This window comes from Pholcus phalangioides, unplaced genomic scaffold (genome assembly GCF_987345545.1).
Source record: "Pholcus phalangioides strain wild (caught in Gottingen) unplaced genomic scaffold, Ppha-v1.0 ptg000017l_1, whole genome shotgun sequence".
NCBI classification, from domain to species: Eukaryota; Metazoa; Arthropoda; class Arachnida; order Araneae; family Pholcidae; genus Pholcus; species Pholcus phalangioides.
The window spans coordinates 31,872,994-31,895,278 of NW_028301610.1; the positions used below are offsets into that span (position 1 = coordinate 31,872,994).

Consider the following 22,285-nt stretch of genomic DNA (forward strand, 5'->3'; position numbering starts at 1 on the left):
TAACCAGCCTAAAAGTTAAATAAATAAATAATAATAAAGAAACACAAACACAAACACAAATCGGCATTTTACACGCCCGCTCATACGAAAACGTCGCATAGAATCGAAGGGAAAAAGAGAAAAAGTGGGCAGGCCATCGCGAGAGCGACCATCGAATCAGAAACCGTGTGTTACTTGATCCGCTTCCCTCTCTTTTTTACCAAAAAATCATACCTAAATAAAAAAAATAAAGATAATAATAATAATAATAATAAGAAGAAAAAAAAATAGTTCCAGAGAGAGATGGAGCTAAAAGAGAAACTCAGTAAAACTGAAAAATCAAAAGGAGAGAGAGAGAGAGAGAGAATCCTCCATTCCAAACCAACCAACCCAACCAACCAACTACTACTGCCGCCACCGCCACCAGAGACAGAGAAACGATTACGCAGTCGGTGACGTAGTCAGATCCTCCCCTTTTCCAGAGTTTTGCCTCAAGTATCCGCTCGAGTCCTTCAGCAAAAAGCCGTGTAAAGGGGGCAGGAACTTGCCAACAACCAAAAGCGTTCCAGCCAGCGGCAACGCATAACCCCACGAGCCGCTGCAACAAACACAACACTTCCCCGACTCACTTTATACCTTGTTTTGTTATTGTTTGCTTTGCCCGGACCTTCGAATTGTTCTCTCCACCGACCGTGGGGGGAAAAGTAAAAAAAAAAATGTTCTGATTGTTCCCCCACTTTTCGAGAGATAATCACTCTTCGACATGTAAATGTGTGTGACTCGGAGGACATGTGATTTTTTTTTTGTTTTTCTAGTCCGTTGATGTTTGTGGTGTGATTATGTCTTCGATGACTGATTTACTACTTACTCACCAGTGACTGAGTTGACTGAAATTGGAAAAGAAGTTGTTGTTGTTTTTTTTTCGGTTTTGTGTGTGTAAGTCGAGGTGAACATTGACGATGGAAGGAAGCAGTGCGGAAGGAAGTACTTCACCCTCTGGAGATATGGGATCTCCACCGTCGATACAAAACTCTCCGAATCCGGACTCTAGTGGGATGGTGAATGACTGCGCTACATCTTCGGCCCAAGTCGGTATGATGTGCCCTCCGATGGTATCTCTGAGCCCAAAGACTAATGGACAATCGGCGTCGATGCAGAATCTCGTGTCTTCGCCGAACTCGACGGGTGAGATGAGACATCAGCAGCAGCACCCGAGTGCGAGGACTTCGCCCAATAGCCCCCAGATATCTGTGATGTCCCACGCTGTCTCGTCGAAACCTTACACCCCACCGATGTCCACGGCCGGAGTCATGTCCGCACTGGCGAGTGCTAGCGCGGGCCTGCACAAGCACGACACTCCACCTACTCACATACCATCTCACCACGCTACGGCGATGGGTATGCTGAGCATGAGGAACGGTGTCCACCACCACGGTTATCTGAGTGCTCCGAGGCTGGAACGGCCCATGCAGCCCCTGTCGCCCCCGGGGATCACCACGGACGCGACTGCGAACGACTGCCGGCTCATCGACTACAGGGGTGCGAAAGTGGCCGCTTTCTTAGTCAACGGGGACTATCTCCTCTGTCTACCTCAAGCTTTCGAACTTTTCCTGAAACACCTCGTCGGCGGACTGCACACAGTTTACACGAAACTGAAGAGACTGGACATAACACCGATTGTCTGCAACGTTGAGCAAGTAAGAATACTCCGAGGACTCGGGGCCATTCAACCCGGTGTCAATCGATGCAAACTGTTGTCGTGTAAAGACTTCGACACTCTCTACAAAGACTGCACCACTGCCAGGTAAGGACCATTATATTTCTATCATAACATCAATCAATATAATCCCTTTTAAAATCCATAAAAAAACGAAATTAACATCAAAAAAATTCAAGCTAAAACGTCTCGTTAATATCGCGAAATCTTGACCAATCTTAAAACACCGACAGGCGACGAATAATCGAAGACTAGGGAACATTGAATATTATATATTAATTTCAAAACCGTGTATATCTCATATATAATCCGAAATAATCGGACCGGAATCCATGGAATCTTCCAGAAAAGTTTCCGTTTCTACCCGAATCAAGGCAACCACCAATCGAAAAGTTTTCCGTTTGTTTCCGTTAATGCTATTGATTTTGTGCCGACTCCGAAAAGTGGGTTTCGTTTCGCCGCTGCCACAGCACCAGCTGCTTGCTCAACTTCCCGCAGCTGAATGAAAGCATATTCTTCGAGTTCGAAATTTACCAAATTTTTCTGTAAAAAAAGAAAGAAATTAACCAATTAATTATAAACAATAAAAATTCATTAAAATACATAAAATTTCTCTACTTTGGCCTTTATTGGTCCAATCCAAAAAAAAGAGGTAAGCATGAAAATTTTGATATTATTATTATTACTAAATAGCTTGAGAGAGTCGTAGAATTTTTACATTTGAAAAATATCTATACATATATATAAAGGTAGGTTTATAATATATATATATACACATATATATATTACACATACATATATTCTCCAATATAAATAATATTTTCTATCCTTTTGTACGAATTTATTCTAGGATATTGGTAAGTTTTTGTACGTACTCCCGTGTAGAAAAATAATTATTTCGAAGGGGATTTGTTTTCGGATGATTTGTTATAACCGGTGATTATGGGGTATGAAAAATAAATATAATAATAATTATAAATATTTAAAATAGTCTCTCGGATGTACTGATTGAAATGATTTTTCTGGGAGGAGAGATTGATATGGGTGATTATTGGAGTGCGTTTTGATTTTTGGGAGTTTCCGGGTGTTTGGTTGCGTAATTATTTTATTAATTTGTGGTTTTATACTGACGATATTTTCATATGAGGTGGTGTTAATTAGAAGCTATTTATATATTTTTTAATAAAAGCAATGAATGTCACTGAAACGTATTTTGATTCGATATTAGCGAAAGATAGTGAGTGTTACATCCGCGTAGTAAATGATCGATGGTAGGGTCTTCGATGCAGCGCTTTTGTGCTTTTTCTCTAACAGCAGTGCTCTTTTGAGTATTAAAGTGATTTAAGATACTATTAAAAATCTCACGGATAGTCCCAGCAATTTTTTTACCAGAAAAAACGGACTGATTTAACGCATTATATACCAGAATGAAACTGAACTGGAAATGTTGTTATTCAAATGCGTGAAACCTAAAAGATTTGACGTAAAAGTCTGTGAAACTGGACATTTTTGACATTTATTAGTATCAAAATGGACCCCAAAGATAAAATTCGTCCAACCGGTCACTTCCAAAGCAAAATAGCGCGAAACTAAAGACGCGATTCAAAAAAGAAAAATGTTTTTATGGATATAATAAAGACTTGATAACGCTAATACATTCTATCAAATTGGAATTTTTTGAAATTTAAGGTCTATCAAAAAATTATTCTTGAAATATATTTCCATGAACCGGGACATCATATCTTCGATTCGAAAGATCTCCGTTCAAATACCGACGAGAGACGTGGAGGCATGCGGCTGTGAAATCAGCATTAAACCGCAGGTTACGATGCATAGGCTAATCAAGCACCAGTTAATATTAAAATCGAACTAAAGATTTTTGTAGTATAAGAAAGAAATTCATATTGCACCAAATTTTTTGCCGGACAAAAGTTTGGTCCGGCAAGTTTAGGTTTGAATCCCGGTAAGGGCAGTAATAGGTGGTGCTCAGAAATCAATCAAAATAATAAAATCTTTCTAATGCTTATAGACCATGATATGCGACAAATTTTAAAATTATCACCCAACTGGACATCTTCGGGATACAATTTCATATCAAAACTGAGTTTTAATACCGAAATTCTCCATCCAGATTTCCGTTATCGAACATTTCAAATTTACATATTAAAAAAAAAACTATTTTTTTCGAAATTATATCGTTTAGTTACAATTTTATCACATTTCGGAAATACCATAAAATACCATTTGATTCTCATATTTAAATTTATATTCATTCACAGAGAAAACATTTTCGAGAATTTTTTTATAAATGAAACATATAAAATAGGAATGAATGAAATGAAATGAAAATTAATTCATAAAGAACAGAACACACCGAAAAATGAAATAATTAATAATAACGTTAATAAGTAAATACAGCATAAAGCTAGGCAAATAAAAACGTAGGAAAATGATATTTTTACTCCAACGTATAGACCTTCGCTAATTACAGTAACCTTCGTGGTAATAAAAACGGAGCAGAGCCGCCTGTTACCAATAACTCATAGCCCCCCTTCATAACCACAATTTTTAATTACCATCTCGTAAAAGCCACGAATTACCCCCCCCCCCCCCCCACCTCCGCCTCCCTCATATATAACCTCTATTTACTTATGCAAAACGTGACGATTTTTAGTACTTGGTGCGTATAATTTTATTTTCTGGTATTTGAAGCTCAAATTATTTGTACAGATGATAATCATCGCCGCGTTCTTTTTGATACTTGTATACATAAGTATTTACCAGCCACAAATAACCGAAAAATGAATCGATCCGTACTCAAAAACTCATACAAATGTTATCAGTAATTGCAGAATACCGCGTGTACGAAAATTTGCTGCCTCTCTGGTACTCATCTTGTGTCTTGCTCCCCTACAAAACTCAATACCAGAAATCACATGAAAGGGTTCAGAGACTTGAGACGTAAACGGGGGGGGGGGGGGAGGGGAGTACTGTTATACACTAGTATAGACCTAGTCCTAGACTAAAAAAGTAAAGGGGTTTTCTTATGGTTGTTCGGCTATCTGCTTTTTTGCTCAGACATCATGTGGACGCAAGAGTTGCACAGATTATAATCATTACCACGTCCTTTTCGAACTAACATACATAAGTATTTACCAACTATAAATAACCAAAAAATGATACAAATATTATCAGTAATTGCTGAATACCGTGTGAATAGAGAGGAATGAGCTGTCTGACAATTCGCTGCCTCTCCTGAGTGTGGTACTTATCTTGTATTTTGTTCTCCTACAAACCCAATGCCAGAAATTACAGAAAAGGGCTAAGAGATTTGGATTTGGGATGGGGGGGGGGGGGGGAGATGAACTGTTATACATCACTTTTGACAAGCTTTTTACCAAAAAAGCAGATAGGTTTTCGTATGGTTTGCAGTTTAAAAGAAGACTCTCTTGTACTTTTTTGCCATCATCATTTAGACAGATGATAAATTAATAAATCATTGCCTCTGCATTTTATTATTAGAATACATAAGTATTTATCCGCCATAAATAACCGAAAAAATCAATCGATACGTACCTCAAAATACATGTGAAAGTTATTAGTAATTGCTGAATACCGTGTTAGTAGAATCATGACAGGTTTGACAATCCATTGCCTTCTCCAGAGCCTTGTGTCTCTACTTGTATTTGTGTGTCTGTTCCCCCTATACAAACCCAATACGAGAAACTACATGGAAAGGGTAAAGAGATTTGGTACGTGAAGGAAGGGAGGGGTTAAGAACTGTTATACACACCAGTACAGACAAGTCCTCGACCGAAAATGTAAAGGGGTTTTCCTATGGCAGTGGTTTTCAACCTTTGGAAGCCTTCATTTATTTTTGTAAGTGGAAGGCCCGGTCAAATACCCGACTAATGGAAAATGAATGGGGGAAAAATGAAACGGCAGATTAGTCGTGTCCCGGTATGAATGATGTCACAGCCCAGTACCGGGCCGCGGCCCGGTGGTTGAGAAACACTGTCCTATGGTTCTCAGTTATAAAAGGAGGGAAAACTTTCTTGCAGACATCATGTGGACGCAAGAGTTGCACAGACGCAAAATCATAGCAGCGTCCTTTTATTACTCGTATACATCAGCCATAAATAACCGAAAAATATAAATCGATCCGTACTTGAAAACGCGTACAAATGCCCTCACTAATTGCAAAATACCGTATAAATAGAACAATGACAGGTTTGACAATTCGCTGCCTCTCCAGAGTCTGGTACTCGTCTTGTGTCTCCCCTACAAACCCAATACCAGAAATTACACGAAAGGGTTAAGAGATTTGGGACGTGGAGGGGGGGGGGGGGGAAAGAGAAGAACTGTTATACACCAGTATTGACAAGTTCTCGACCGAAAAGGGTTTTTTTTTTCTCAATGGTTTGCAGTTATAAGGGGAGGGGAAGAGAGACTAGCTTTTTTGATTTTTTTAAGCAGACATCATGTGGACGCAAGAGTCGAAGAAAAATTGCATCTGAGATAAAAGAAAAATCTAGAGGGAAAGGAGGGTGGTGACACAATGGTTTTTACGCGCCTGAACGAGTAGTCGCGGCGGTACTGCGGCAACCAGGGGACCCACGTTGAGTCACAGAACTGGGTTCGGATGTCAGTGTCCTCCATATATACACACACACACACAGAGAAAAGGCTTCCACGAAAAAAAGGGGGGAGGGGAATAATCGGCAAGTGTCGCATTTTTCTCGTATTCTCCCCACTATATAACACTATCTTCCCCCTTTTTTTTTTATCCCCCTTAAAGCCAAGAAGGGCTAGGTCTAATAGGGTTAGCAAGCAAGGCAAGGAAGCAAGCAAGCCGCGGCAGCAGCAGCAGCAAACTCTCTCTCTCTCTCTCTGAATGTGTATATATAAAAAACCCTTTTTTTCCTGTAAAAAAGTTAAATAAAATTCTAAAAAAAAACCGGGATAGATAGATGGATGTACACAGATAGATGGATAGATGGATAGATTTTAGATGGATAGGCGGGAAGTGTATCGAGAGGTTATAGGGAAACGTCGAAATGATTTTCACGGATTTGACTCCCTGTTTTTGATTCTTTTATTATTTTATTGTATTTTTTCCCGAGGGAAGTTGTTCATTTTTGTGACACCTATGTGATTTATGGAGGTTCCTTCTCTCTGCCATTTTTTGCTAATACGGTATTTAAAGAAAAACCGGTATATACATATATGTAAAAAAGTTACGTCTCAAGTATGTGGATATTTCACGCGTTTTAGTTTCGGCCTATTGAGTTTTATGAACATTGAGACTTCACTCACATTGTTTGTTCCAGTCAGACTATTGAGATAAACACTGTTTCTTTTAGTGTGTCTTCATCTCGAAACAAGAGGCAAGGCTATATAAAAGGGATAAAAAATGTAATTTATGTTTGCCGTTGCACGGTCGATAGCCGAAAATTATATATCTTCCGTATTTATAGTGTATATACAATGAGATTTAACTATCTAATTTACCAAGTTCTTATTGGCCGCTGGTTCGAATGTTCGAGTAAACAGATGATAATCGAAAAATTATACCCTCGGCGGGAATTTTTATTAGCTTTCTTTCTGGGTGGGTGGCTACGAGGTGCTTTTGGAGCTTTGAATTTTGTTTTGATGTCCGATTGAACTTGGGATTTTTGCAATTTATTGTTTGAAGCTGGGGTGCTGAATGTTTTTGAGAGCATGGGCCACTTGAGTGATTTAATAACCTGTCGCAAGCAACAATGAAATAAACCAATTCATAATTTTGAGTTTTTTTTTTTCCAATTTTAAATAGAATTTTTAAAACAGAAACCTATTCCGTTGAACTCGTCTCCGTGGGGAAGACTGTAACTAGGGGGTGAGGTAGTTGGGTCTATAGTGCTTTGGGTGCCAGACCTGAGAGTGCAGAATAAAAATGTTGGCTCAGAATGAGAGAGCCAAAATGAATGCTTGTCCACGCATAAAATACCTTTTTTTTTGGAAGTGTGGCCCGTTCCGTGACTTTGATGCAGTATTTATCCACGAGAGGCCCCTCATCGTCTAAAATGGAAATACGATGGGCGGTCTAAATTATGATACACACACTGTTTATCCACAAACAACTACATTTAACAGTGACTTTATGCTCTAAGCACCTATTCCAGATTTAAATTCAGCGGCGCACATCGCATCAATTAATAATCAAATTATCAAGTCGCGAGGTCACAACAGATTGACTGACGCCACATTTGGTCCGCTTATGTTATAGAGCTAAGTTAAAAAATATTATAGACTTTTCAATAAACGTCAAGAGTCTTTTTTTTGTGCTTAGAATCACGCCCCTTTCAAATCATGTTTTTTCACCACAAACGATTTGTTTGCGGTGCCACACGGACGAATAACGCTTCTCCCGCGGCAGTCAATTGGCTCAATGGTTTCGAGTCATTTAACAGCCCCGCAGGTCTATATAACAACAACAGATATATATATGTATATAAAAAATACTTGAATACACACAAACTGCTCTCTACGGCCGCGACCACCCTCTACACTTTATATTCAAACTGCCCACTATTATATTGAGGTCTCCCGAGAGGTACAATAGCCAAAGGTCATATTGGGGGCGGCAGATAGAGAATGACGAAGCTTTCAGCTAGTATACCTTTTTTTTTTGTATATATATAAACATTCGTACCTTCTTCGAATGACCCTTTTTTGAAGGGGGAGACGGGGCTTATGGAAGTACCTATACTATATACTGTGTACACTTTTTTTGAGAGATTTGTTTTTCCCATTCTTTCGTTTAAACACCCCCACTTGAAATGAATAAAAAGGAAAGAAATAAACAAGAAAGTTTTCCTTTTTAACCTTTAGAAGCGTGGGAGAAAATTCTAGAAAATATCGGAAAATAAACGTTTCGTGAAAAATATATATATATATATATATCACGGCAGTATTTCCTGTACGGCGTTTTTTCCTGCTAAATTCAGGGGTCGTTGGTCACTTTCGCCTCTTAACTTTGGTTTTTCCTTCAGAAATTTAAAATAATCACTCATGCATAAGACTAAACCCCCTGCCGTGCAATAAGATTATATAATTTCTTGAATTGAATTCAATGATGATGATAATAATAATAATAATTTCTGACGTCCGTACAGGTGGTGATGGAGATTTAGGACCGGATCTTTATATTTGATGATTTTCGTTCGAATGTGACAAAAGGGGAAATCAGTCGGTGGTAATAATTGCATTTAGTCGGGAAATAATGTTGGAGAAAAAATATATAAAAGGTTGTGCAGCGTTTTATAAGTCATTAGCTGAATTGACGTTGCAAAACGCGGCGAAATTATCAGCGTTTTCCGCACCGGTGCAGTTTGAGAGGGTCGTTTGGTCTCTATATATCCGATGATTATTTTTGTTGAGTTTATTTGTCTATAATAATCTGACAAATAGAAATAATCATTTTTTGCGTCTGCATCTGCATCTTTAAAATGTATTTCTTGAGTCATTGGCGACATCGAGTTTTCACGATTTGCAAATGTTTTTACGATTTCCGATATCGTTATTGGTTTTAAATTCTGCGTTATCAAAGAAATATACCAGTTGTTTTTAAATATTAATTAATTACCAGGCAGTCTACTACAAATAAATATTGGTGAAGTTTGCGAGGGTCGTTTGGGCTCTTTATATCCTATGACTATTTTTGTTGAGTGTGTTTGTCTATAATAATCTGACAAATAGAAATAATCATTTCTATGTCTGCATCTTCAAAATATATTTCTTGAGTCATTAGTGACGTCAAGTTTTCAAGATCCGAAAATGTTTCCATGATTGCATATTATTATATTCCAGTTGTTTAAAGGTGTATTAATTTTAGGTTGTCGACTACAAACGATATCGGCTAATACTGTAGAAGCCAAAATTAACGGTATACCATATGAGAAGCTATTAATATATTTCGATGGATTATTTGAAATCAAAATTATTTATTGAAGCCGATAAGGTGAAAAAACTCGCTTTTAACTCTGCAAATTAATACATTGAATGGCGATGTACATAATTTAAATAAAGTCACGCACACACAGCAAGTTCTCGAGAGTATTTCTATCACTGCAAAGTATTCCTCTAATATCCATCCGGCTGATGATTGCAGTCGTGAGGATTCCCTCATACAGTAGTATTTTCACTCATTTTTATCCAAAAAACTACTTTTTTTCTCCAGTAATTACCATCTCAAAACGTAGAGTTAAAAAAAAAAATTCTGGGAAAAAAAAAGTAATTCCTACTATACGGCGTATCATAAATCTTACGACTTCGAATACGGAGACTCATAATTCCGATGCTTCTGATTTCGGGCGCTAGGTGGCGCCTGATGTATGCTCCTTGCTGGTGGGCAAAAATCTTAAGAAAATGAAGTAACACACACACACACATCTCAATTCCGACTTTGGTTTATTGCAATATATTTTATTACATCCGTAAAATAAAAAACAGCTTCTAGTTTAAATTACGGTGATATAAGACTCAAGAGTATCGAAAAAATCATTATTACGAAATACTACAGTATCAATTTCCTCCCCTATTCACTATACATTCATTGAAAAGTCGTAATAATAATTACATAGATATATATAAATATATATGTAAATTATTTACCATCTAACAACAGCAGTCCTTAATTGGCCATCAACTCCAATTTCTCGCTATACGCATCCGAATCGTTATTGTCTATGATTTTATTATTGCGTTTTATCCGCCGCATCATCTTTTATTATCAATAGGTTGTGACATACACACACATACTAGAATAAACGGCACAAAAAAAAATGAAAACTGCAATAAAAAAATAAAAAAAAGGCTACAATATGAAATAAATACGCTCGAAACCGATTGATATTCATAAAGTAAACTCCATAAAACAAAGGAACTCAATCATCTCCCGCCATTTTGTTTTTTTTTTTGTTGGACATACACTGCTTCATTTCCAGTTAAGTACGTGATTTGGTTATATAAAAATAAAAACTTTGGGTGCACAGAACCAACCTAACAAATAACTAAACAAACAAATAAACTCGTTTTTCCATTCTATAACGAGGTTGACAAGCTTAGTGGTTAGTGAGCAAACAAACAAACAACGTCCCAAAGATGTTTGAAAAGACATCTATACAATATATACAATCATTCTCTTAATGCTTTATTGTCCGTCCGCAATAAAGCAATTATGTTTTGCGCCAGTAAAGTTGCTAATTAAAATAATCCATTGCCGAAATAGGAAAAGGATTCGTTATTAAGCTGATTGAAGAGAGGAAAAGAAATTGCATTATTATTATAACTAACAACGTGGATATTTTGATTATTGTTTGCGGTCGTTCGTTGACGTCATAATTAGAATAGACCGCTTCCGAGTTACCATATTAAAATAGGTTGGATTTCTCCCTCAATAAATAATGTAATAAATTGCACGCGTCCATTTTGTCTCCGGTATACATGATCCTTTATATCCGTGCAAAAATATCGAAAAAAAGTACACCCCCCCGCTCTGAATATTAGCTGTTTTTTACAGTGTTTTTCCTAATAAGGTACAAAGAATATAGTACACGTTTTTTTTTTTTAAAAAAAGGGTGGAAGTTGTTGGTACAAAGCTGCAAATGCGCCAAGAAAGCTAGCAAGTTCGCTACAAATAAACTTACAACACACTATAAGTAGCATGCTTGGTTGCCTTTGCGTAACTATAGCGTATGGTGCGGCTTATCTAGTGTTGAAAATCATGCGCTGCTACGACTACAAATCATAGATGTAATTGTCTCCTGGTATTGTTAGGTTATTAGAAAGGGAAAAAAACTAATGAAAAACGCGTTTATACTCCTTTCTCTGAGTTGCTATTCAATTCCATTTAATTCTTTTCTTGTAGGCTTAACAACAGAGTTTAATCTCGGTTAGAACTTTCAACATTGCAACGGACAAAGAGAGATCGATGTTTGCGTGTTATTTATATTACTAGTATATGGTGTTTTTACGGACTTATCTTTTTTTTGGACTGCTTCAATTGAAGATTAAATGTAAAGCAATTAGTGCAAAGACTAACTTGGATATTTGAGAATATACAAAGGCTTAAAATGTTGACTAGGGATCCTAATACGTGTAAAATTGTTAGATTGTAGTTCATAGGGGATAAAAGATTACTAATGAGGATTATAATTCCTTTATTACGGATATTATTTGTCCAAAATGGCTGACTGACTCACTACAGTTGAACGATGTAGAGTCCAAGTGAGTCACACACTTTGTCTGAAATGTCACCGTATTTAACGCTGTTGTGTATATTCCTTCAAAATAGATGGATAGTTAATTAGCTTAGGTGCGAATGACTTCAATTTGCAAGTTGGTATCGAAACTGGACCTCTTCAGATTGGCAAAGGATTGTTTCTTTAGATAATGTTCTTCATCCTGCAGTTGTCGTACCAGGAAAGGATCTTGAGAGAACAAAACTCTAATTTTTGGAAGAACATAATCTGGTGAGGTGGTAATAGCAGTATTATTTTCTGAGAAATGTTATTATGGCAATTTTTTGGTCAGTGCTTCTCAAACACCGGGCCGCTGCCATATATATATCCGGCACGAACATCGGTTAAACCGGGTCCCGAGTGATTCACGGTTTCATTTATCTCCACTTGCTACTCATTAGTCGCGTGTATGACTGGGCCTTCCACTCACAAAAAAAGAAATCATCCGGGCTGCGGTCTTCCAAAGGTTGAGAAGCTTTAGGTTTTCACTGATGCTCCTAGAAGCAGAAGCGTATTTACCGGGGGGGGGGGGGGAAGGGATATACCCATGGCGGCAAATTTTAGTAATTAGTGGTCAGGAACGTGAAATTAGAACGGGTTTATTCTTTGCTTATTTCTCCTTCTGACGAAGGGTGGAAAAATTTCAATATCCCAACAGGCGACAAAGCCTTAAATCCGCTTCTGTCTGTCAAGAAGCCACTTTCATTAATTATAATTTTGAATTCATTGTTACAAATCCCGTACATCAATAAATGTTTACTTTTTCTAGGTCGTATGAGATTTTGAAGACTGATAATTAGACAGAGCATGTGACCTTAAAATGTCTGCAAATTACAGAAAGAGCACGACCAAAACTTTTCTGGTCCTCCCGTTCTGCAAACTTGAACCGAATCCAACTTATTTGGACCAACTCGATCATAACATTCTATTTATAAATCCTCCACCACTCGTTTCCACCAGCTATTGAATAGACTGCAGCCTATTTAGATGTAAATAAATGTATCAACCTCCCAGCATCTCATTATGTCACTTCCAGACCATCTAGTTGTGATCTAGACCAGTGTTTCTTAACCTTTTTCTGCCCATGGCACCCCCCTTTGGACCATAATTTTTTTCCATGGCCTTCTGGTCTTATCCAGGGCCCACTTCTTCACCCAAGAGCGAAACCTTTTCTACTAATTGAATATGCTTTTTGAACAAATATATAGCGAGCTAAAATTTTGTAAATAAGATGACCTCTTTGCCCCTTGGCTAGAAAGTTCTTTGAGCTTCGCTCTTGGAGAAAGGATTCTGCGTCCGAATAAGGCTGTTTCAAAATCATTAGTCCGTCGCAAATTAATGTTCTGGAGCCCCTACTGGGCTGGGGAAGTAAAAACTTAACATATTTACATACTTACTCTCGGAAATCACAGTGCAAGAATTCGTCATGTAGGCTTCCTATGGACATGAGGTGCTCCAGGGTCATGCCTAGATGGGCTCATGTGTTAAAGATGATCCTTGTTTTATATGCAGTTTTGCTGGATTCTGAAATTACTCGAATATTTTTTATCGTATTTCATTCACATAAAACATTCATTTGTTCACATCTGAAGTTTTCTTCGTGGCTCTCTGTGGCCCCTTAATCACTTGTCAGAACTCTCCTTCTATTTAATTTCCACCCTTGCCCCCTAGAATATTCCGGGACCACAAGGGGGGGGGCACGTGTCCCCAGGTTGCTGCTGATCTAGGTAGAGCCACCCTTAGAGGTGTGCGACAAGTGCGGTCTCACCGGACCCTGCGTTTCTAGGGGATGCCCGCACTTACGGTAATAACTTCTTTCATTTATGCTGAATTTTCATAAATTCTGGAATACTTAATTTTCATTTAGAAAGAAATAGTGCTGGAATTATTTTATTTCTACTTCTGAATTTCCACCAGTTATGAAGCTGTTTCTATAATAAATTCTGAATTTTCGTCAATTCTGAATTAAATTTTTTCATTTACTCTGCGAATTTTCATGTGCTGGAATTATTTCGCTCATACATTCTGAATTTTCGTGGGTGCTGTGTATGTATATATATATATATATATATATATATCAATAATTTTTCTTCTTATTTTTTTTTGATAATGATAACGTCATCATCACGTATTCCCAAAGGATCAGCATGATCCGTCCAGGGAATTTGTTGGTATTAGCAAACATCCATGTCTGAACCGGGATTCGAACCCAGACCTGTACTGTGTCCATGATCAACCCACACGGGTGAAAGTCTTACATCCCGGAAGGGACAGAGCCCGGGTCGTGTCTGGTCTGACAGACCTGTACAGCGAGAGGCTAGCTCCCTGACCACTAGGCAAGATCATGGATTCTGAGTTTTCATGAGTTCTCAGACAATTTCTTTCATTAGGTCCTAATTTTATTATTGCTTTTTGAATTATTTCTTTCATTATCTTAAAAATTTTTCTGTTAAAATTTTTTAAATTTTAATTTTGTCCAGATTTTTTTTATATGGATATTTTTCAGCATTCCTGTATATTTTGTAATGATGTATGGATTTTTGGATCGATTCCCTTCTCCCACAAAATATATGAAATTGGGGCTAAGGGGGACGAGAAATTATCAAGACTTCTATGACACCGCGCTTTTTTCGCACAGGGCACGGTGTTTGGTAAGGGGGCCATTCAAGTATTACGTCAGCAGATTTTTAGCATTCCCCGTCAGCGAAATTTCGTCAGCTCTGCCCCTACCTCCTACCGCATATTGGGATCAGAGACGTACGCAAGAAGGGGGGGCACGAATAGGCATAATTAGGCAAGATTAGGCATAATTAGGCTAGATTAGGCATAATTAGGCTAGATTAGGCATAATTAGGCAAGATTAGGCATAATTCCAAAATAAAGTTGGAAAGTCTGATAAATATGGAATTTTTTAAAATCTTTCTTCTCTTCATTAAACCAATTAAGTATTTTTACCCGTACATGATACGCCCCCACTACACATATATTTTGCAATAAAAATTAAAATAAATGTGAAAAAATGAAAAAGATAAAAACATTCATAACAACATTATCAGTCTTGTAATGTTGGCTTTCTTGACACGTATCAACAAATAAAACCAACATTACCATTCGAATTTACCATCCTCCATCATGGTTATGTTCAGTTAATTGAGTAATTAATTAACGATTTATATCATTTATTTTTCCAACACGATCTTGGGATTAAACATAATTTTAGTCGACTATGATAAATCCTCGGTTTATGACCAAGAATTAATAAATCAGAATTTGGGAAAAAGTTTGAGTTTGCCTGATTTTACTGTCCGCTATCGAGAGTGTCCGCTAACGGGGAGTTAAATACATTAAAGCGCCACGGGACCGGGGATCAGAAAAGTGTCCGTCAACGGGAGGTGTCCGTTAACGGGGAGTGTCTGTTAAGCCGGGAAAAGATTTTCTATGGTGCGTGCAACGTGAGATCACTGATTGGTTAAAAAACCTGAAATTAACGAGTTTTTTTTAACCAATCACCGTTTTCACGCTGCACACGGTGTACATAACCTGCTCCTATGAAAACCCAGCTTTAGGGAAGATTCCACTGTAAAGACGTCATTAAGAATACTTCATATTTTTATAAAGGGCCGTTGATGACGTAAGCATCAGTCAACCATCCCCTCCGCCATCATCAAACGTCAGCGAATCTGAACCCCGTCCCCCATCGATGCTGAAGTAATACTTGAATGGCCCCTTAGTGCGGCCCTATATCTAGACCGCACAAAACCGTTTTTTTCTGCAAATAAACTGGTAGAGACACATCAGACTCGACTGCATTATACCTGTATACACCGAAACCACACAACCCCTGGAATGTATATATTCGCTAATGAATGCAGGTCGAAGTATGAACGCGAATTTATTTCACATTGAAGCTCTTAGCTCATCATCATTATAAGCTTTTACAGGGGAAGGTCTTTTCTTTTACAGAGTCCTTCTTTACAGAAATACAAACCCCGTAGAAGAGGGAAGGGAAATTTTATTTTATTTTATTTTTTTCCAGGGGTTTAAGTTTTCTCCCAGAGAATATGGTCGTTGATTTTTTTTTCCTTTCCGCCATTTTCCACGCGATCATCACTAATGAAGTCAAACTCTGTTACATACTTGGATGTTCTCACTTGCACTCACCGCCACCCTTTAACAGTAATTACTCTCATTTACCAACTTACCGTCAACTTTCCAACGAAGGTTGCTTCTATTTCGGGAATATCTATAGTGTGGTCTGTTATTTTTATACATACTGTATATGTTACGGCGAAAAGCCCGAAGTTGGTCACTTCGCGAAGTGGCCAGCGCAGTTGCCCCACCGGCCAATGCCTGAAATTCGGGCTTTCGCCGGCCCTTATATGTCGATCCCTATACATTCCTTATATGTATCACTAAGATATCGATATTCAGATACCTTTGATTGATAGGGTTGCCATAGCTAACCATAAAAAAGAATACGCCACCTTGGAGATGACCCTGAATCATAGGGATCGATATATAGGGACCGGCTAAAGCTTGAGTTTCGGACATTGGCCGGGTCAACTGGGCTGGCCACTTGGCGAAGCGGCCAACCTCGGGCTTTGGCAGTGTGAGCGTACATGTAGTGAATCTGATGCGACGTTTGTTTCTGTGTAATGTGCTACTGCCATCTGCCGTCTATTTTTCTAATTATGAGTGAAGTGTAATGATTGAATAATTGTATTGTTGTAGGCCTGTTGCTCTCTGTGGCGAGATTTTTTAACGGAGAGATCGGTTCGCATTTGCGCCTTGAAGTTGGGAACCACAGAAAACCAACTTCAGCCGACCGACACTATAGCGTAACTGGCGGACTTATTTCCATAGATAATAATATTAATGAACGTTGCTTATAAAGCCGATAAAAAGCAACCAACTCGGATATATTGGACAAATTTTTATAGTCATATTCATTATAACGCAATTAATAAATTACAGTAAAACCCCTTTTAACAGTCACCAGTTTGGCCTTTCACGGCCAAATAATAATCTCCCTCGTTTTATAAAAGTATATAATGAAAACAAATTTGTCACAAAGAAATTAAAACTTCATGCAAAGTATTTGATTATATTTTTCATCGAAAAAGTTTTTGAAAACATCAGCCTCGGTCATAACGACAGAATTTTTGAAATCTTCGATGTCGTTATAACCGAGTTTTACTATACTTCAGATTTGTTTGTTTTTTTGATTCCGTATGCAGTGGTTTCTCCACAGAACAAACAGGTTATTGTCTTCTAATTAATTGAGCATTAATTATGAACTTAGATCACTTTAATCTCGTGATTCGATATCCATCCACCATCCGAGATACGAACAAAAAAAAAAAAAAATACAGGGTTTTATCTTCGGACTTTTTCTTGAAGAAATAAGTCCGTCACATAAAATGTTCCGCATGGCGTTATTATGCTCGTCACGTACGTGAGAATTCTATTTTCCTCTTGTCGTAACTTGGCCGGTGGTTGATGATGATTCCCCCTTTCTGTGTTATGGGTTCTTTGTGTGCTGTGCCTATTTTTTTCCAACTGCCTTGACTGACCACGATGGCTAATAAGCGGTGTTTGATTGAAAGATTCGATAGTATCTAGGTACCTAAATTGATTTCTGTATAGTTTTGGTACTTTCTCTTTTTTTTTCCACGGATATAGTAGCGATTTTCGTAATGATATCGGAACAGGAACAACAAATGTTTATATTGAGATAACAATTGATTTTTTTTTTTGTATTATGGCTGTACGATGGAGCAGTGATCCTCAACCGGGTACCATATGGCTCCCCTCGTAGTCCTGGGATATTCTTAAGGGGCCGCGGGTGAAAATCAAATGTAAGAGGAGCCATGACGGGTGGTTAAGAGGGGGCCGCAGAGAACTCTGAAAAAAAATAATAATTTCGCAAAAATTAAGCTTTCAAGTGCAGTATGGTGCTGAAAAAGTGTAACTTCTATCAGAATCCAGCAGGAAAAACTGTCCATAAAATCAGGGATATCTGAATACATGGGCTCATTAGGGTATGGTCCGAAGAACTTGTGTGCATGGAGGGCCTACATGATGAGATCTGGTACTATGATTTTTTTCGAGAGTAATTATGTAAATATGTAAGACGCAACTTCCAGCTAAGTATGAGGCCCTATAACATTGTTACCGTTGGGGGCCCCCATGATGATCAGACGGCCCTTGCATAGAACTTCAACAAGATAGAAGCTTACTGAAACCCAAGGTCTGGAAATGAAGCGATGATCCGATCTTATTTATTTTTATCTATAAATTTACACAAAAACCAATCCAATAATTAGAAAATGCCCCGCCCCTGGACACAGGAGCATTTACAAGGGGACGGGGGGGGGGCTTAGTGGGCTATAGTTTTGGGAGGCAAGCTCGGGGAATATGTAAGAAGTCAGGAAAATTCGACTAGAACAGAAGGAGGGTGATGAAATCATAAATCCACCTCTACTCCCGGATGAGGGTGGATGGAGGTCTTGAATAAGACAAGGGAGGCTACGAGAGGAATATAGGGATCAAAGGGGCCCATGGGCAAAAAAGATTAAGAAACACTGCAGTAGAGTATCATATCTGAAATAAGTAGCTGTATCCGTTTCGGATATAAGTGAATACTCAGTGGAGTTGCATTGTTGTGATGGAACTACCAACTTTTACCTAGAAGAAACGGTTTTGTGCTGTCTGGGGCGCGGGTATAGATGGTCTGGAATTGACATAGGATGCTGGAAGGATATTACATTTATATGAATAGAAATAAATCAACGTTTCTCAACCTATGGTCTACGGACCAAAGGAGGTCCGCAGGCAGACTTGATTATTTTAATTCTAACTGAATGAAAAATGTTTTTATTTATTATTATTTATTATTATAGTAATGTTAGTTGTAATATTGATATTAGTAATGATTATTTATTTTTATAGCCATAATTATCATGGTATAATTTATATGTTATGAGAGTTATCTTCATTCATCATTTTAAGTAAAGATTACAAATTCAAATAAGCTTCGTTGAAAAAAAACTGACAATTTTATCAAATCGGAATGGACAAAAGCACAGGAATGTCCCGTAAAATATAGGACGCATGGTCATGGTACTCGTGCTGTAAGTTAGAGGCCTGTCGAATTGTTTCATATATTTTACTGGCCCTTGAATTCAGAAACGCTGAGATACATTATTCAATAACTGCTGCAAGGTGCGGGTGGAAACAAATAAGGATTGAGGTGGATCCGATTGTTTCATAAACTTCCTAGTTTCAGACGTACTGTGATGTTTAACTGAAAACTCGATAATAGATCTTTTTCATATCACATAAATAGCTTGTTTAACCTGTGGCAGTAACGGCTGGTACATTTTTCGGATTCTTACATTTCATCTAAAGCTAGGGCAACACATTCGTGTCCAGCCTAGCACAATAGTCATTTGCAAATATTTGCTTCCAATGTTTGCTGCCCCTTTCTGCAATTAAGCACCAGTGGCATAGCCTGGCTAAATACTGGCCAGGCTTGGCTCAATGTTTCCTTGCGAATATTTGCTTCCAGAACAATTTAATACACCAACGAGTGTTGTGACTGTTAGTGTCCTTTGAACAATGCGTGGCCAGACTGATTGCGAGATCGGAAAGGAAGGCGGCTTTGACTTAGGCTGGAAAGTCTTGGTCGTTCTCTTCGACTAGCCTTCCAATACCTTCCAGCCTTCAACATTTGACGATCGTTGCCAGTGGTGGAGTGGCCACACTACTCACAGAGGCGTCGGAAGTCTTTCGAACTTGTGGGTGCTCGTCTTGAATATCATGTAGGAAATTTTGATTTCTGAATCAATTCTGAGGGTGCTCAGACCCATTCTACAAATTTCCGTGGGTGCTCGAGCACGCACCCACAGCACCCATGACCAATCTTGGAACGCATTTCGCCAGGCTGGGCACGACTGTGGCCCTAGCTTTATATTCGTACCAAGCCAGCTTGTGTGGCTCTAACCTTATTTCCCCAACCCCATGGAGTTGATGTCAAAAATTGGAGGTGGTCACAGCAACGTGACTCAGCCGTGCATCTAAAATAACAAAGTAATTTTCTTGTTTTATTTTCTAATAATTTCACCGCTGGTATACGAATTCACGCGTGAAACCATTCCACAAATATTTCCCACAATACCAAAGCAATTTTATAACGCACTGGTACATTTGCCTAACTTTACCCTACCCGAGGTCACCACCTCTCACCCGGTCCACATGGCTCAATACGAACACGTGAAAAGTAATTTTGTCGTTGCGGATATGGGGAGGTTTTACTGTAATACATAACCGATACTATAAATGAAAATCTCGTCGAATATCTCGTGTGTATAAAGCCGCTTATATACAACTTAGATCCAACTCGATACAATCATGGACATATAACAGCAATTTATTTTTACCTTCTATTTTTCACCACAGTAAGCATTAAAAAACAACAAGAAAAAGGGCACAAAATCTAGTTGTTGAGAAAAATTCAAAGCTTTTTTACCGATACATTCAACATGTTTCCCACAGAGCGACATCCCGCCGAGCGTTTTATAACTTTAGCAGCCAGTTAAAATGTGACACATTGATGTCTCGTGACCTTTAAGTGTCGTATTAAAACGAACAAAAATATGGGATACATACACCGAGAAAAGAAATGAACATATACACCGTAATATAAATAGCGTTGTTGCTTCTTTTCCATAGATGGCTTAAGCGGGAATAGGTCCGCAAATCATTTGCCCAGATGAACGTCGGGCAATCATGCGACCCCTACCGACCCCTTCTTTAACTACAGAGAGAGAAGAAACCTAGAGAGGATTTTTTTTTTTTTCTATTCGGTAATGTATTACACCGCCAACTTTTGCGACCCCGAACAAGAAGCAGGAACTTGGAAATGCGTCTTATGACGGAATGGCTCGGGAATTTTATCACGGATGGTAGTAGTGGTCATGATGATCGTATAAATATATATATATATATATAGCCTTAGACAGAAACCAAAATTGTCCCGATAATTTATATTAGTCCATTCATCTAGGTTTCAGAATTACCTCAATTGAGAGAGAAGAGAAATGGCTTTGACACAACGTTGCTGATTACGAATGTGCGTACCATCTGTCTATCCCACAAGCACAATTTTCTTCTAGCTACAGTGGAACCTCGTTTATACGACGTTCGAGAAGCCCGGTCGAAACGTCGTATAAAGTGTGTAAGTCGAATAACTGAGACGGTTTTTTTTAGATGACTTCTCTTTCCCGCAGGCACTGCCGCCCTTTCCAGACGCGGGGCCCGATGTGAAAATGATAGCGGGGTCAGAGGCGTCTTAATACAGGGTGATTCAAAATTTGCGCCTGTGAACGTCCGGGAATCTTCACGAACGAATGCTTCACGAACGTTTTTTTCAAATGTATTTCAAACTATGTATTTTTAACAGAAAATAACAGACCAAACTTATGGATTGTAACCTTACCGTCGATAAAAGTTTTAAAAAACGTAGAATTTACAATAAATGTGGAAAATGTTGGCCTTTCCCGCTCAGACACATAGGCACATTTTTTTTTACCAGATTGCTCGAGATTACTAAGTCTGCGAGAATTGACGTCTGAATTGCATATAATTCATACATGTAAATTGTATCATTTTATCGGAATTTGGATCGTAAAATTTGTTATCATTACATCGGAATACGATCGTAAAATTTGTTATCATTACATCGGAATACGATCGTAAAATTTGTTATCATTACATCGGAATACGATCGTAAAATTTGTTATCATTATATCGGAATATGATCGTAAAATTTGTTATCATTACATCGGAATACGATCGTAAAATTTGTTATCATTACATCGGAATACGATCGTAAAATTTGTTATCATTATATCGGAGTCTGACTATATTCATCACACATGCTGGACACTCATTTGAATTTTTTTCATATTTATCAAATTCATAAATTACACTAGCGTATTATGGATAATCACAGACAAATTCGATAAATTTCAAGTATTAATAAAATTTACCAACGCCGCTTGGTTATTATGCATAATCACCGATAAAAGTGATAAATTTATAAAACTTGCAAAGAAGATTGACAAGTATGCATAATAACCGATTTATCACATCTAGCGTAACAGATATAAATGATGTTTCTTCGAAAGAGATTCGGAGTTCGAGTAGAAATGAAAACGTCATAATATCAATGGCGACCGAAGCTATAAACGAGATTTTGCGTAATGAGTAAATTGAGGTTTTTTGTCGAATAAATGAATTAGTT

General features: G+C 38.0%; 1 protein-coding gene across 3 annotated transcripts in view; it reads left to right on the forward strand.

Annotated features, from left to right (window-relative positions):
• Positions 1-315: 315 nt before the first annotated feature.
• Positions 316-22,285, forward strand: part of LOC149072912 (dachshund homolog 1-like) — a 178,102-nt gene continuing 156,132 nt past the window's right edge. The window contains exon 1 of one of the 3 annotated variants that reach the window (XM_089246397.1): positions 316-1,783. In XM_089246397.1, the coding sequence (XP_089102523.1) occupies positions 939-1,783 (845 nt within the window). In that variant the 5' untranslated portion in view covers positions 316-938. The remainder of the gene's footprint in view (positions 1,784-22,285) is intronic. The other 2 variants (XM_089246395.1, XM_089246396.1) reach the window with 2 other exon arrangements.